This window comes from Mus musculus, chromosome 3, assembly GCF_000001635.26.
Source record: "Mus musculus strain C57BL/6J chromosome 3, GRCm38.p6 C57BL/6J".
Taxonomy (NCBI): domain Eukaryota; kingdom Metazoa; phylum Chordata; class Mammalia; order Rodentia; family Muridae; genus Mus; species Mus musculus.
In genome coordinates, this window is record NC_000069.6 from 98,221,014 (window position 1) to 98,237,550 (window position 16,537).

A 16,537-nucleotide genomic window follows, 5' to 3' on the forward strand; every position below is an offset into this window, starting at 1 on the left:
AGGGACCTTACAGAGCCATTTCTATAATGTACGATGAGCAACGTCCGACGCCCAGAACACAAATCAATCCCTTACCCTCTGCACAGACAAGCAAACCTTGATGTCCTTTCTAAATAGCTCGTTTTTTTCAAATGGTTGTGAATTCAGCAAGCAAACCTAGATTAGACTGAGGCCAGGGTTCTCTGAATACCACTGACAAGCCTTGAGAACCAGGCAGGTCACTGCTGTCTTGGAATTGGATTTCTTTTATTTTCTTTTGTTAAGGCTTTTTCCCCGAGGTTTTTATTATGTGTAGGTATGTGTGTCTATGTGTGGGTGCAGTTGAGCACAGATGACTTGTGGGAACCAGAGGTGTCAGATCCTCTGGAGCTAGAGTTACAGATGGTTGTGAGCTACCTGGTGTGGGTGCTAAGCACTGATCCAGGTCTCTGGAAGAGCAGCCAGGTGTTCCTGGTCTAGTCGGTGGGCTTCTTAACTGTGCATGGGAGAAGCCTGCCCTAGGTTGCCCACAGGGCTTTGGTTAGCATCTTGTTTGATGGTCTAAGAAAGAATTTGCTGTTAACTATTCTATCAGTGTAAGCTACTTGGACACATTTGCCTGTGTTAAAACATGACTTCTGTACCTTCAGTTCCATAGGATAAAGACAACCGGAAGGGTTCCAAGGACCTTGGTGCAGGCTGGGAGGTGGGAATGAGCACTTTGGGGACAAGAGTCCTGTTTGGTCATCAGGTGTGACCCAAAGTCAAGTCTTTTCTGCAAGGATAGAAATCTAACGTCGTTCCAGAGAGGGAAGGACGTTAGGTCATCTACAACACGAAGAGATAAAAACGAGAGGAAGAGCAGAACCAGGCTCCATTAAGGGAAGAGATGGACAGCAAACGGCAGTTTGCCGACTACAGGATACTGTGGATTTTAATAACGTGGACATGAAAGAAGATTTTGTTTGCTCACAGGGAGGGGTCCTGCTCTTGCTTTAACAAAGCTCAATGTGTGTCCATTTTAAAGTTATCACCTGAACAGCTTTTTTTTTTTTTAACTATAGATAAGGTTAATTATTGGTAAACACTATTGCTTCATGACTTCAACAGATTACATCTTGAGACAAGAAGGTATAAGAGCTGCAGGACTCTAACGTAGGCCCACTCAAGCTGAAGAAGGCAGGGTTCTCGGAGTGTTGCTTCCAATCAGGTAATCTTCGCCGTAGCAGGGACAGGGGGCTTTCTGTGAACGCCTGTTATTCTCTGCTAGCTACCCAGTGGGTCAGAAACGACAAATCACAGCGTCATCGCTCCTGCTGGGGAGTTTGTTACAGTAATGTTTGATTTAAATTGTTAATTTTTACAAAATCATCATTATTAATGGATGTGCGGGGATGCACCCTTGCGTGCATGCGTGCGTGCGTGCGTGGCGAGCTTTGTGGAGTCAGTGCACTGTGAGCACTGTGAGCTCATCTTCACGTGGGTCCCAGGGATGGAACTCAGGTAAGTCATCCGGCTTGCACAGCAAGCCCCTTTACCTTCTGAGCCCTTTGCTTAGCCCTGGGTTCTGTGTTTTCTTGCTGCTCTGTTGAAAGAGAGTTAGTTGGCTTTGGCGTCCAGCAGTAGTGGGTTCCGTGGTGGTGTGAAACTGGTCGCTGTGAAACTTAGGGACCGTCACAGAAGAATCTCTCTCAATGGATGTCAGTTTGTTTGACCCTAAAGCGGTTCTGTTACTGACACTTGTCAGTGCAGTCTGATTGTGGAGGTCAAACGAGATGTTAGGGCCTCACCAGATGTTTAAGACTCATTCAGAGTAAGGGAAGAAATGCGGACCTCCTTCCTCCAGTCAGTCAGGCCTATAGTTGAGCCGCGCCATTGGCATTTCAAAGGACTTTGAAATCCCAGGGTACATTTGAAAGAACTCCTCAGCAAAAATAAATAAATAAATAAGTCAAGGTTCATATGATAATTTAAAAAACAATAAAAAAGCAAAGAAAAAGAAGGGGTGCCCCCTCTGTGAATGTCAGACCAAAGTGCTCACAGGGCTGCAGATTAGAGTTTCCAGAAGTCTCCATTTTAGTTACATCGGCCCTCCTAAGCCATCAATTATTTGATATTTTATTATTATTCTTTTATCATAAAGCATTGTTAAATAAGAACTCAATGAATTCTTCATTTATCATAGTTTTGTTTTTTGGAGATTTTTTGTTTGTTTTGTTTTTTGAAAACAACTATTGCTTAGAATTGTAGGAAAGCATAATTAAGAATGGAAGGGTGTGTGGGTGACTACACTAACCTAATACCACAGTGGTGGTTAATGTTTCTCATAGAAATTCCAAAGATTATAAAGGAGAGCATGCATAGGACAAAGGCATTTTAAAAACCTGAACATGACTTCTGTGAAGAGATCCAGCGAGGCCCAGAGCTCAGCACTTGGCAAAGGGGCAGGGACTACTTCGAGGAAGCAAACAGAAGTGGAGCTTTTGGGTGTCATGTTGAACCCCTACAGCTGTTGTTTGTCCCCCTTCAGAGTGGAAAAAAAATCATAAATGAGAGAAAATATGAACTGAGATACACTGTTAGTAACTTCACTAGGAGGTATAAATATACAAAAAGCAGTCTCACAAATCATCAAAAAGAAAAAATCCAACATGTAGAAAAATGTACGAAGCTATGAACTGATAAATCACAAACGAAATGTTAAAAAGTGTATCATTTTTATTTATATAATTTACAAGTAGATAAAAATTATATCACTTATGCTCCATTTTGTTGGTAGCTTTTAAATAGGGGCAAAAATGTCTTTTTAAATACCAAACTGAGTAAAAAGCACTTTCTGACAAACTTTAGCATCATGGAGTAGGAGGGCAGCAGTCTTGAGTTCCCACGAAGGAGTGAGCAGGCAAGCCTGCCAGGAGACAGCGGCCTTCCTCTGCAAACGCAGCAGAACACGTGGGTTCACACCAAACAGAAGAGAAAGCAGGCAAAGAGCCTGGCTGCAAGAACGTTCTTTGTAGCCGGCTTGGTACCAGGCAGGGTGACTCTAGGCTCTGCAGGCTCTTGCCCAAACTGCTTGTCTCTGGGAGATGAATCACTTCTTATCTCCTGGTCTGTGTTGATGTTTTAATGACTTATAAGTTTTTTGATAATGAAAGAGGAGACCAGCAAAGATTCTTTTTTTTTTTCCTTTTCTTTGTTTTAAGTGATGTAACCAAGGTTTAAGAGTCAGAGCTGGTGACATGAGCTAATGACTCCCAGTCCCTCTAAACCCAATGCTTTCTTATCTGTAACTGTATTGGAGCCATCTGTTTACCTTCAACATTAAAAAAAAAAAAAAAAAATCCCAGTGTTGGAATCCCTTTCTTTCATTTACTGGACTTGAGGAGGCCTAGTATCCCCTGTGAGAAAACGTGCCCAGGTCGCCCTCTGCTGACTGTCCTGGAGACAACTCGGGAACTCTGGGTAGTTCAGGAACTGCTCAACACTTCTGCCCCTGTCCTTAGGACTCTGGCATTGGTCCAGAGGGCTTGCAGGGAAAAATAAAATTCCACAATGTCTGCAATCCCTACATTAAACTTGAGATTATCTTCATTGTAAAATGCTAATCTACCTGACAGTATTTTGACGTGGTAGCTAAATCCCAGCATCTTTCTCACTGCTCCAGATTGCAGGTCTAGGAGAATCCAGAAAAAAGAGAAGAAAAGAAAAGAAAAAAACTGGAACGGGCTCTGAGGGCCTTGAAATCAAAGCATTGAAGTATCATCTCCATCGAAAGAGGAAGATGGCTTCCAAAGGCGTGCGGCTACTCTTACTGCTGAGCTGGGTAGCTGGCCCCGAAGTCCTGAGCGGTAAGTTCAGTCAGTTATTGGAAGGCAGCCACAGGTAGTAAGTACACAGTGCACATAGTATGCCATCCACTCACCTGCCCAGGCATTCCAGGAAAGCATATCAAGATGAGAATGCAAAATCAGGTGGCCGTCAGAGAAGAGCCAGTCTGAGACGGTTGGAAGCCACCCTTAAGTCAAGGGTTGCAGAATAAAGATTTTGAGTTTGTTGTGAGCGATAGAGAGCCTGTTTCAAGAAGCCAACAGGCCTCAGGCTGTCTGTAGCTCATAGCTATAATCACAATGTCCAACCATTTATGCACTGTTCTCGTGTTTGAGCATATTACAAAGTCCTGTTTACCAGGGACCTGCAAAGCTAGTTAGAGAGATGACTATTGTACACTCATAGCACAAGGACAGGGAGCGTGCCAGGGACACTGTGGAATCTGCAGCAGAGAAAGGAGGATGAAGAAGGTTTGAGTGTGTTGAGGAGAACCACCACGGACTATCCGGGATGGAAAGAGATGCAATGTGGGGTCCTCTGATATAAATGCTCCGTTGAATCTGAGAATGACAAAAGTCACACTGATGCCCAGCTCCTAGCTTGGTCATCTCCCACAGTACCCCACAACCTCACTGGGAGTTGGAGGAGGCAGGACCTCTGAGAAACAAGAGTTGCTTGTTTGAGCATTAGTTCTGTCGAGGGAAGAGGCCACTAAAAAGATCTGCTGAGGCCTAGAAGTTCTCGAATGGACTTTGCCAAGGGGATGAATGAATGCAAGGAAGTGTGGGGAGAGGTGGAGCTTTTGGGGCATCGGTTGAAGGCTGTGTTTTTGCCGTGGCCTACCCTCCACGTGGCCTTGTATGATACTCTGCCCCTGACTCCACACTTGTCTCAGCTACCAGCTCTCTGTGTCTGATTTCTCAGGACCCAGGGAATTCAGCCACTGCCCCTGCACCCTGCAAGAATGCAGAGAACACTGGAAACTGTCCCCAGTCCCTGCTGCCTTACAGCCGTGTCTGTATGCTCCTTGGGGGCTGCCCTGACCTCTGGCTTCCTTTAAGAGCTTGACACTGACCCTGGCTATCTTCTGGAGAATGAGATAAGACTTCCCAACCTCTTCCCAGGACTTCACTAATCTCCTTGGGTCTCTCCCCAGGAGGAGACTAGAGCCAAAACATATAGCACGGGTCCTTCCATGGCTCTTTTCCAGACAGATCTTCCTCCCAGCTGTAGAAAACCTTTTTGTTTATTGCTGCATTCATGAGAACTGTGCTTAGGACAGATCCCATATATATATATTTGCACAAAAGCTTGTGGAAAAAAAAAGTCTAATCTTGCATTTAAAGTAGATGTGGAGAGCTTAGAAACTGATTTTTTTTCTTTCAACGGAGGCTGATGGCCAACATCATAGCTCTGTTGTCTGAGCAATGGCTCCTTGCCCTGGCCTGTGGGGCTCAATGAAGAGAAACAGAGAGACATTTAGACACAATGAAAACTGCACTGGCTAATATTTTTCAGAAATACTCCACCTTGTTATCATAACAATGGTGCTGGTTTCTCACAGCTACAATTCTAGCTGAGTCTGGTTCTGCATGTCTGGAATTTTGGCTACTCAGGAGAACAGTGCAGCATGACCTCAGAGCCCTGACCTGCCTGGGCGACACAGAGTTCAAGGCCAGTCTTGGAAGCTTAAACAGGCTCTGCTTCAGGTTTAAAAGAGAAAAGAAGAGAAAAGAAAAGAAAAGGAAAGGAAAAGGAAAAGAAAAGAAGCCTAGGGCTAGCCTGTAGATCTACAGCTCTGTGGCAGGACTTTCCCACCATGCACCAGACCAGTCCCCAGTATCACACAAGAAAGCTATAGTTCTAACCAGCTGTCATTTATTTAGCAATTATTTTGTGCTAGGCGGCGTGCTAACCACTGTGTTTGCATTAGGTATGCATTATCCCACCAGCTCTCCAGGCAACCCTGTGGGGAAAGTGTACATCAGTTCACTGTGCAGACAAGAAGTCAGAGTTGTACGAAGGTTAGGAGATTAGAAAGACCACTAAAGATAGAGAGCCTGGTGCGAGGACCTGTCTCTTGTCACCCCATGTGCAGCAATGAGGAGACTTGGCACCTGTGGCAGAGATGTGAAAAGACTCTAGGCTGCTGAGAACGCAGCGGCTCCTCAGAAGTCCCACTCCACTCCTGTCTCGTGGCCTTAACAGGTTTTCTTGTCCGTACCACGAGTGCCCATTCCCATCTGTCTGAGACAGTCTGGCTATTAAGTAGGACAGCCCGAATAAATATGAGTGGCTTGCAGGTTTTTGTTTTTTAAACATAGCTTGAGCATGACTAAGCCGGCTAGAGTCCCAACTCAGAGCCACACTGTCTAGACCATAGCTTCTCTTTTTCTTATTTGCTGTGGGAGTGTGAGGCGCAACAACTTCTTTCTGCCTCGTTTCCTCATCTGGGACGTGGTGGCAATATCAGGAACTATATAATGGGGGTGAGGGTGGGTTCTAGAGTATAAACTGCCCAGAGAAGGACCTGGTACCAAGGAATGCTGGGTAAACCCGAGGCACAACGGCGCATGGCCTCAGTTGGAAGCATTTCTAAGTGTTCCCACCAGGGGGCGCATGTCGGTAGCTGCAACAATGCAAGGCTAAGGTGAGAAAGAACGATGGAGAAAAGCAGAGGGGAGGAAAGAATCGAGGAGGAGCGCACAAAGGCACGGAGAAAAACAAAAGAGATAGGCGAATTGAAAATACGCCATGGGCTGAGGTCTTGGGTTGAATAAAAAAGAAAAAAATAAGTTGAATGTCAATATCTATCTGACTGTGGCTGCTGACCGGATACAACATGACCGCCACCGCTACCTCTTGCTCCTGCAGCGTTGCCCTTCCTGCTTTGAAGGATCGAATCCCGCCAAGCTACAAACCAAATAAACCCCTTTCTCCTCCAGCTGCATTTGTCAGGTATCTGGTCACAGCTGTGAGAAAAAGATGACCAATACGCGTTCCTTCCCATTTGTTAGCTCAGTGATTATCCTTCACTCACAGATCTGCTCACACACACAATAGAGCTAAATCTGTAAGAGCCTCGTGCTCCAGATCAGCTGGCACTGGTGCCTGGGAGATTGTAGCTAGAGAGGGCAAGAAGATGGAGCCAAGAAAGCACTTCAGTGCTAAGGAGCTGGCAGCAAGGCTCAGTTGGTAGAAGGTGTGCCTAGCTTGCATGAAAACCTGGCTTTGACCCTCCACTGTTTTGTAAAATCAAATGATGGCAATGCCTATACTCTCAGCACAAGGAGCCACAGGCAGGAGAGTCAGAGGTTCAAAGTCATCCTCAGCTACTTTGTGAGTTCAAGGCCAGTCTGGGCTGCATGAGACTTTGTTTCAAAGGAAAGAAAAGGGAGGGGGGAAAGAGAGAGATGGAGGGGGGAGTTGACAGGGAGGGAGGAAGAAAGAGAGAGAAGGGAGAAGAGAGAAGGGAGAGGGGAAAAGGGGAGAGGTAGATAGATAGAAAGAAAGGAAGAAAGGAAGAAAGAAAGAAAGAAAGAAAGAAAGAAAGGAAGGAAGGAAGGAAGGAAGAACACTAAGGAGCAGGGAACCTGTCTGAAATCAGTGTGAAAGCCCTGGAGATTTACAGGGAGCAAATGAAACAGAACAAAGAGTGCCACGCAGTCATCTGACTGGGAAAAGGTCAACACACTTAAACAGCTCTAGTCTGCCCACATCACCGTGGAAGACCTTTGCAGTGGTCTAGAGTGTAGGTGTGCAGCCACATTGTCACAGGGCTCGGATTGCTAGCCTGGTTGCCCCTTGGCCATCAGCCCCTCTTCACTTCTCCTCGTCTCTTCTTTATCAATTTCCAGTAAGAAACTGGAGCCTTCCTGAGTCACAGTCTCCTTTGCCACAAAGCCTTTCTCGTTCCTTTGGCCATGCTTGTCTTACAGATCCCCTATACTCAAACTTAGGGGCTTGCTGTTTCTGCACACATTCTGGTCCCCATGCCTCTGCCCAGCCCATTCCTTTTCTCTAAAAAGTCCTCTCTTCTCTCTATTGATGCACAGCCCACCCATCGTCACATTCTGCTAAGTTGCCGTTTGTCCCACCCCCTTCCAAAATGGCTCTTTCTCCTAATAATGCCCCCAACTCCCAGTTTATGTCTCTACTCGACAAAGCCTGACTGTGTCATTCTACCAATTGTTTGAGTGTGTTCACTGTAGTTACACATCCTGATCTAGTGAAATGGTAGCAGTCGATGAGCGTTGAGCCCTCAGAGCACACAGAGACAAAACTCCAATGGCTATAAGACCTCCTTAACTCCTTCTTTGACAGCTGGACCACAGCAATATTTGAGCTCCTTAAAATTCCTATTGATTTAGAGTGTTCAGTAGTCTCAGAAAGCTTGATGCCCCTTTCCCAGGAAATACCCACCCTGGGAAAGATCCTTTGAGGAGGGCTGGGAGAAGAGTAATAATAAAGTTTTTGGTTTTGTTTTGTATGATCTCTCTCTCTCTCTCTCTCTCTCTCTCTCTCTCTCTCTCTGTCTCTGTCTCTGTCTCTGTCTCTATCTGTCTCTGTCTCTCTGTCTCTGCTTCTACCCTGTGTGTGTGTATGTTTTGAGACAGAATCTCATGTAGCCCAGGCTGTCCTCAAACTCACGATGTAGCCAAGGATGGCTTTCAATTTCTGATTCTTCTACTTAGTATTCTGTTAGGATCACAGACATGAACAGTGTTAGGAGTCAAACCCAGGACTTTATGCATGCAAGGCAGGCATTCTTTCATCAGCTTACCTAGATCCTTAAGTCTACACAGCACACATTTTCAACAGCTCAGCAGGGTCCTTCCAAAAGAGACTCTTCCCTTTATTCAAGGTATTCTTGATCTAAAAACTGTCTCATCGTGGCACTGACAGGTTTTTTTTTTTTTTTTTTTGGCATCATAATCTGTAACTACCTTTTGTTTCTGTACAGATATCTTGAGACCCAGCTGTGCCCCAGGATGGTTTTACTATAGGTCCCACTGCTATGGGTACTTCCGGAAGCTAAGAAACTGGTCTCATGCTGAGGTAAGAAGTTTTGGGCTGTTGGTTTCTTTTAAAGAAAAGGGCCAGCTAGAGCCCCAGATCATATTTAACTTAAATTTAAGAGTTCTCCCTGGGCATTCAGGAGAAGCCTCATGGTTGAAGAGAAGAGGGATCCGCCCAGCCTCTTCAGTTTTGTGATCATTGGTCATGTAGGTACTGCGTTCAGACCTTCAATAGGCTGCGTGGACACAGAGTGAGGAGCGAGTAGCCATGACTTCCAGAGAGCTATAAATAAGCAGATCAAAGGAACAGGAAGAGACGGGGTTCTTGTGCAAAGAAGACCCAAATTCCCCTGTGAGGCTTGCCAGAGTGATGTGCAAACACCTGAAACAGGTCTCCAGGGTGCCAGGTGAAATGCAAAGAAATAGAAAAAAAAAAAGGTGGCCTCGCCTGACCCAACCCACACACGCCTGAATTTTATTCTTTCTAGCTATGCTAAGATATATCCAAATATTCAGTCCAAGTAAGTGAAGGATTGATATTGTTGTCTGTCTAGCTTGTGACTGATTGATACATATAGATACAATGTGACATGATCCAGGCCCATAGTGGCCTCAAGATTCCTATCTGTGTCCCAAAACAAAGACCCACCAGGTGACAGCTAATGAGTTATCCAGCTGTGTTCTCTGACCTCCAGAACGGTGAGAGGACAGGGCCTACTGGAGCATGCCTACAATCCTAGCTCTTGGGAGCTGAGGCAGGGTGGTCATGAGTCGTTTGAGGCCAGCCTTGGCTACATAGGGATGCTTTCCCTCAACAAACAATAGAAGTGTGAGAGGATGCATGGTGTGACATCAAAGCAGGAAATGTGATTGCAGTGTAAGCAAAAATGATCTCCTTTTGAATAAGTCAAGAGAAGTAGCAGAGATAATCCAAGGAACAAAATGTTTTATTGAGTGGGGTCCTGAATAACTGGGGGCAGGGAACAGAGAGAGCAAGAGGAAAGAGCAAGAAGATGAGAGGCAGATGGATAGACACCAGAGTCTGTAATTATGAGGAAATTGTGCTTCAGAGAGATGAAGTGACTTGTGAAGGTCATTGAGACCCTTTGGCCCTAAATCTCAGGAGAGCTGCCTTTTCTTCTGAGAGCCAACAGTAAGGCCTTCTGTCTTCTATAGTGACAGAAGTTACCTGTGGGCTTCAGATCCCAGTTTCTGGAGTTGGGGGATAGAACTACCCTGCTTGGCACACCAGGGCTCCAAGGAGAGAACTGGACACTCATGGCATCATTAATGCGACATCTCCTTGCAGCTGGAGTGTCAGTCATATGGAAATGGATCCCATCTGGCATCTGTCTTGAATCAAAAGGAAGCCAGTGTCATATCAAAGTACATAACTGGCTATCAGAGAAACCTGCCTGTGTGGATTGGCCTGCATGACCCACAAAAGGTAACACTAGGTTTGGCTCACAGAGCCTCTTGGGAAACCCAGGATGATAACCTAGTCATGAGAAATAGCCTCCTGGCCTACAAACAAGACGAAAGGAGTTGCCCCTCAGCCAAGCACTCCAATGATAAAAGCCAAGCTGAAGGTCAGGGGCCCCTTTCTTGCCCTCAGTGGAAGAAATAATTAAATAGCTCCATTTTGTAGAACTTTAAATTACGGTCTTCCTGGATCATTCAGGCACAAAATTACCAATTTTTCTAAAGTCCTCTCAAAAAAGAGAAAGACAGAGGGGAGAGAGAAAGCATGCAAGTGATATTCTAGAAGGTTCAGATTCATTCACTGCCATTAGGTCTTGATTAAAGGGGAACACTTTCAGCTGACCTTTTCTTTAGACTCTGCTACTTTTTCATCATTCTTAATTCTTTCCTCTGGATCACTGTTGTTCTCTCCATCAGCATGATACACACACCCACACACACACACTGCTATTCAGTTATTTGCTTTAAATGGTGTTTATTTGACTTTCACAATTTTTACTTTAAACATATTTTACATTTTTATTTTCTATGTATGTGTGTGTGCCTGCAAGCATGTATGTGTCTGGTGCCTGAGGAGGCCAGAAGAAGATGTCAGGTACCCCGGAACTGGGGTAACACAGTTGAAAGCTGCCATGTAGGTGCTAGGAACCAAGTCCGGGCCCTCGGTAAAAGCAGCAAATCCTTCTAACAGCCGAGTTGTCTTTCCAGGTCCTCCACTTTTTGAGACAGAGTCTCACTACGTAGCTTCGGCTGACCCGGAACTCCCCATACAGAGCAGGCTGGCTTCAGACTCACAGAGCTTTTCATGCCCCTGGCTCCCCAGTGCTAGGAGTAATGGCATGTGCCACCACACCTGACCAATTTTTTTTTTCATTTTTATTTATTTACTTTGTTGTCAATCAAAACTCTGCATTTGGAGACAAGCTATATATTTACATCTATTTCTGTGAAATATTTTTGTTTGATCTTTTTTTACATATGAGACACAAATGACAACCGACTGTTCTAAAACTGTACCCTATCTCCAATAATCAAAGACATGAATACTAAAATGATATAATTTGACTTAGGTTATTAACATTTTCATTTGTACAAGGAATAATATCTTGAAGCTATAGAGAAATTGTCCTTGTGCCCGGTCAGTGAGGATGTATGTTTGTACAAGTAGATAGTGTGTGGCAAGTACTTTGTCAGAGGGTATTGATAACCACAAAGCAGTAACATCCTTTGACCCATTCATTCTGTTTTTGGTATCTATTATAAGGAAATAATTTTGAGAACACAGAGTGATTCTCAAGAAAATTAGTTCTAGCAGTGTTTTCCATAGTAATTGGAAATGAGAAAGAATAGTCTGTAGTCAATAGGAGATTGTTAAGGTAGGCTATGGTACATCGTTATGCTAAGGGAGGTCTTAGAATGCAACATGAAAGATGAATATATATTTTGAAGAGTATAGTATTTTTAGTACATTGATAACCACATTTCCATCAGAAATAATAAGGTAAAACATTAGTGATGCTTTCTTCCATCGCTGAATGAAGGGGCGGCTTTCCTGATTTGGGTTCTTCATACATCTCTATACTTTGCCCCCGTGACACCCATCTCACTGGGCTGAGAGAGCAGCATGGCTGTGAGCAGGTAAGCTGGCTGAGCCCCACATCCCCTCTGCTTCCTGTTGTTGCAGAAGCAATTATGGCAGTGGACTGATGGGTCTACAAACCTGTACAGACGCTGGAATCCCAGGACAAAGAGTGAAGCCAGGCATTGCGCTGAGATGAACCCCAAGGATAGTAAGTTCCCTGCCCACCTCCCTCTCCGCAAGCTGCAGCTCCATCCTTTAACCTATTGGGAGAAAATGGGGTGTCCTTGTTCTCCTTCCCAACCCGCTTCGACCCATCACCACTGCCCTACAGGACAGTGGCCTCAACACAGTCTGTCAACCGTCATTCCTCTGTACCTTCTCCACAGCCTCTGCCAAGTCAATATTAGTGAAGGAACTTTTTAACAGCAACGGAGGGAGGCATGAGGGGACACTCTATGACAAATGTCATCAGAGGCAAAAAGCTAAAGAAGGGAATCTCTTAGGCCAGTAGATTCCATACTGCTGCTATGAAAGGTGAGTTAGCCAGAACACAGGCAAACCCATAGGGACAAGCTATTAAAACAAGGCTGCCCACTCAAGTTAAAGGGAAACTGTGAATAGTTATTGCTATCCTAATACACAATGAGCTACCCTAGGAAGCAATGAGAAGCCTTCCACCAGAGTTAACCAATGAAAATGTGGGCACATGGCTTTTCAGAGTAGTAGAAACTGGGTTAGAAGAGAGACTCAAAGCCCCAAAGAGCAACTGAAGAACATTCCAAAAGAACACATTCCAGGAACTCTCAGGCCTATGGTATGAGACACTCCATAGCTGCCTTTTAGCCCAACCAGCTTTGGGTAAGAGGTTGACCAGATGTTTCCCTAGGTCCCTTCTATCCTCATGGCTCAGGGCTCTCCAGCCTTTACCTGTTAGCAGAATCCCACACTGAAGGAGCCTGTAGCCAGTCTGTAAGAACTGGGAGCCTGCATCTCTTTAGTCCATTCCTTTCCACTTTGCTTCACTTCAGCTCACAGCAGTCAGAACACAGACTGCAGACACAATGCAACCCAAAGATGGGGGCTGGGGAGAATGCGCACAGTAACATGCTCGATGTGCAGGCGTGAAGACCTGACTCCCAGAACCCACATAGAGCTAAACAAGGTAGTGTGTGTGTGTGTGTGTGTGTGTGTGTGTGTGTGTGTGTGTGTGTGATCCCAGCACTTCTACAGGAAGATGGGAGGTGAAGATGCTGGAAGGTCAGCCACACGCATGGGGTTGGAGGCAAGGGGATAACATAAAATTAGGTAATTAAGTAAAAACCCCAGAGAAAGGAACAAGGCTGGTGTTAAGCTGGTGACAGGTAGGTTTTCAGGGAAAACCTTCACAAACCCCACCAGTGCCATTTTATAGCTGTAGATGGATTTTGCCTGTGTGCCGCTATGCATGAGCTCTGCTCTCTGTTGCAGGACCCATTCCTGTTTCCTTTCTTTTTAGGAAGAACTTCCTGGTATTTTGCTACTTGTGTCCCTTTGTCATCCCTTGAAACTCTCCACACTACACCATAATCTGTTTTGTGACCCACTATTTCACTTTAGGATTTTAAATTTGCATAGGCCCATAACCACAATGCTTAGAAGGCAGAGGCAAGGGGTACTTTAAGTTTAAGGCTAGTCTGGTACAGAGTGAATTTAAGGCTAGTCTGGGCAATGTAATGAGACCCTATTTTATAATAAAATGTAAGACAAGAGCTGGGACTATAGCTCAGCAGTAGAGCACTTGGCTAGCATAGGTGAGGGAGGGCCTCTGTTCAACCTTCAGTGATGCAAGGAAAGAAGAAGAAAAGTTATATTCACAATGGCTTGGGGTTGAGGGCAGAACCTCCGTCCTGAATGACCTTGTAGAAGTACAGCATTTTCCTCTTACTATCTGACCTGGTGCAGACTTCTCCCTTCTCTGTGCCTTAGGGAGAGAACAGAATCTCTACCATCTTAATATTCTCCCAGTGCCTTCATGGATAGGCTGAGCTCACTGCCCAGGCTTGGTGTGCCCTCACCCTCCATTCCCAGGACATTCTCCCTCTGATGTTGTGGGAGGGATGCAAGCAGTAAGAGATTAGAATGGATACCTACCCATAGGAAAGCTGCTCTTGGTCACCTGCAGCTGTTCTTCCAGGTCTTGTTTGGGTTGCGTGGATGTACCAAAGGACTCTACACAGCAGCATGTCAAGTCAGATCAGCCTGAGTTCTGGACCAATCTTAGGGAGACATTTTTCTCAATTGAGGCCCCATCCTTTCTGATGACTCTAGCACAGTGGTTCTCAACCTTCCTAATGCTGTGACTCTTCAATAGGTTCCTTGTGTTGTGGTGACCCTCCAACCATAAAATGATTTTGTTGCCACTTCATAACTAATTTTGCTACTGGTATGAATCGTAATGTGAATATCTGTGTTTTCTGATGGTCTTGGGTGACTCCTGTGAAAGGGTCATTGGAGTCTCACAGGTTGAGAACTGCTGTCCCTTGTCTAGTTGACATAAAACTAGACGCAGTTCACAATCCCCATGTAACTCCAGCTCTAAGCACTTGATGTCCTTTTCTGACCTACATAGGCACCCACACATGTGTGCACACAGACACACACACACACACTGAGGCACCCACACATATGTGCACATGGACACAGACACACACACATGCATGCACATGTATACACACACACACACTGAGGCACCCACACACATGTGCACACAGAATCAGACACACATACATGCATGCATACACACACACACTCACACACACATAAACAAAGATAAGAAATGCATCCTCAAGAAATACCCGTACAAACTAAACACCACACACATAGGGTAGCCTTTGCTGCTTCCTCCTAAGGGGTACCAGAGTGGAGCTTCCATAGTCTGCAATTAGGTGAGAAAAGACTTGCTTGTATTAGTCAGGGATTCCCCAGAGAATAAGAAATGGGGGATGGAGAGAGATGGGTGGTGGTGATGCTGGAGATTACTGCAAGAGCTGATGTGGAAAGATTGAGTCAAAAGCCATCAGAGACAGCATTTTCTGGCTCAGGAGACCCTTTCTCTTAAGGCCTTCAACATTATTAGACGAGACCCACCCACATAACGTAGAGTGGTCTCCTTTACTCAATGTCTGTTGATTTGAATGTAACAATATCTACAAAATACCTGCAGAGCAACATCGAGACATGTAGGCAGCTAGCAATTGCTGGACACCTGGACTAAACAATATCATATCCTACCCATGTTGACACATGAAATAACCACCATTGGCTGTTGTCCAGGACTCAGAAAACCGCACACAGATAATTCTGGTAAACTCAGTAGTGAACTAGCTTGTTTTAAATGTCTGTTTATTTTCTTACAGAATTCTTAACTTGGAACAAAAATGGATGTGCCAACCGCCAACACTTCCTGTGCAAGTATAAGACATAGAGCAAAAATCAAGCGTCTACCAGCCTTGCACAAACTCTTCCCACTTCCCTCTCACCTGGTGGCTGATCTAATCATTATCCCAGAGTAAACACTGTAGCAAACATTGAGGAGGCCTCCAGGGCACTGGCTATCAAGCCCTGCTTAGCATGGTGGGACAGTGGCTTCCGGTCTCAGAGTTTAGCATGGTGGGACGGTGACTTCCGGTCTCAGAGATTAGCATGGTGGGACAAGGGCTTCTGGTCTCCGTGTTCACTCTACAATCCTTTCTGGTACTCCCCTTCCCTCTCATTGTCTTAAACAGCAATGCTTAACAAGCTAGAAATGTGCTTTCTTGACTACTGCGTCTCTGTCAAACCAGTAAAGTTTTGGAGCCAAGAAACAGCAATGAGTGAGCGAGTTTCTGTCCTCTTTAGCCTCCGTAACCTCTGACCTCCCTCTGTCGTCCACACATGTCCCCTTACTTCTTGCTGTTGCTCCGTTTGCCATGGAATGTTCATCAGTCAGTCCCTGCCTGTCTGGAATGGATCTCTGCCTCCTGTGTCCCTGGCAACACTGGGTTTGAGCAGGAGAGATAATGGTCTGCGAGGTTGAGTGAATGGATGACATTTAATTACGAGTTCTTCTGGACCTATGGTGGGAGTTGACAGTCACAAGTGGTACAGCGGACTGACCTGGAGACCCTGGGGCTTGCCTCTCCTCTGCCGTTAACAAGCTCCGTGGCCTGGCTCAGTTCTCTGTGCTCAGAGTTTGGGATTCCTTACAGCATGCTTGCTATAATATTAAGGAGGTAATCAAACCATAAAACATACCCACCCCCACCCCCCAGGTCAGGAGCCTGCATGGCAATAGAAGTCACTAAGACTTGCTGGCTGTTAAGAAGGTGTGATCATGGCCATGCCCATCAGAAGGGAAAGTGCCTAAGAAGAAAGTCTTTGTGGCCTGGCCATGCAGTCAAATTAGGTGGATGGTCACTTGCTTTATCCTCGTGACGTGGTCAAGCAGTGAAAACAGTTGGCTCGCCCTGGCCTGAGGGTGCTCCTTCATACCCTGGGCCATCTGAGGGCTGGCTGAAGGGAACTGGAGAAAAGCTTAGTGAGGAAAGGGTCATAGGGGAGCCCTTCCTTTTGCTCTCAACAATAATGTATTGCTCTACTGAGGCCCGTCAACCACTAAATAAACTGCAAT

At 45.4% G+C, this 16,537-nt stretch overlaps 1 protein-coding gene across 2 annotated transcripts; it reads left to right on the forward strand.

The window, feature by feature from the left end:
• The first annotated feature begins 1,124 nt into the window (after positions 1-1,124).
• Reg4 (regenerating islet-derived family, member 4) lies at positions 1,125-15,735 on the forward strand. Of its 2 annotated transcripts, NM_026328.2 has the most exons (6): positions 1,143-1,189; positions 3,644-3,827; positions 8,771-8,865; positions 10,135-10,272; positions 11,992-12,097; positions 15,285-15,735. In NM_026328.2, exons 2-6 carry the CDS (start codon positions 3,761-3,763, stop codon positions 15,350-15,352), a joined length of 474 nt encoding a protein of 157 aa, NP_080604.2. In that variant the 5' UTR covers positions 1,143-1,189; positions 3,644-3,760; the 3' UTR covers positions 15,353-15,735. The 2 variants fall into 2 exon arrangements, with proteins under 2 accessions (XP_017175186.1, NP_080604.2); XM_017319697.1 differs by lacking the exon at positions 10,135-10,272 and having other exon boundaries at positions 1,125-1,189; positions 15,285-15,731.
• Positions 15,736-16,537: the final 802 nt, after the last annotated feature.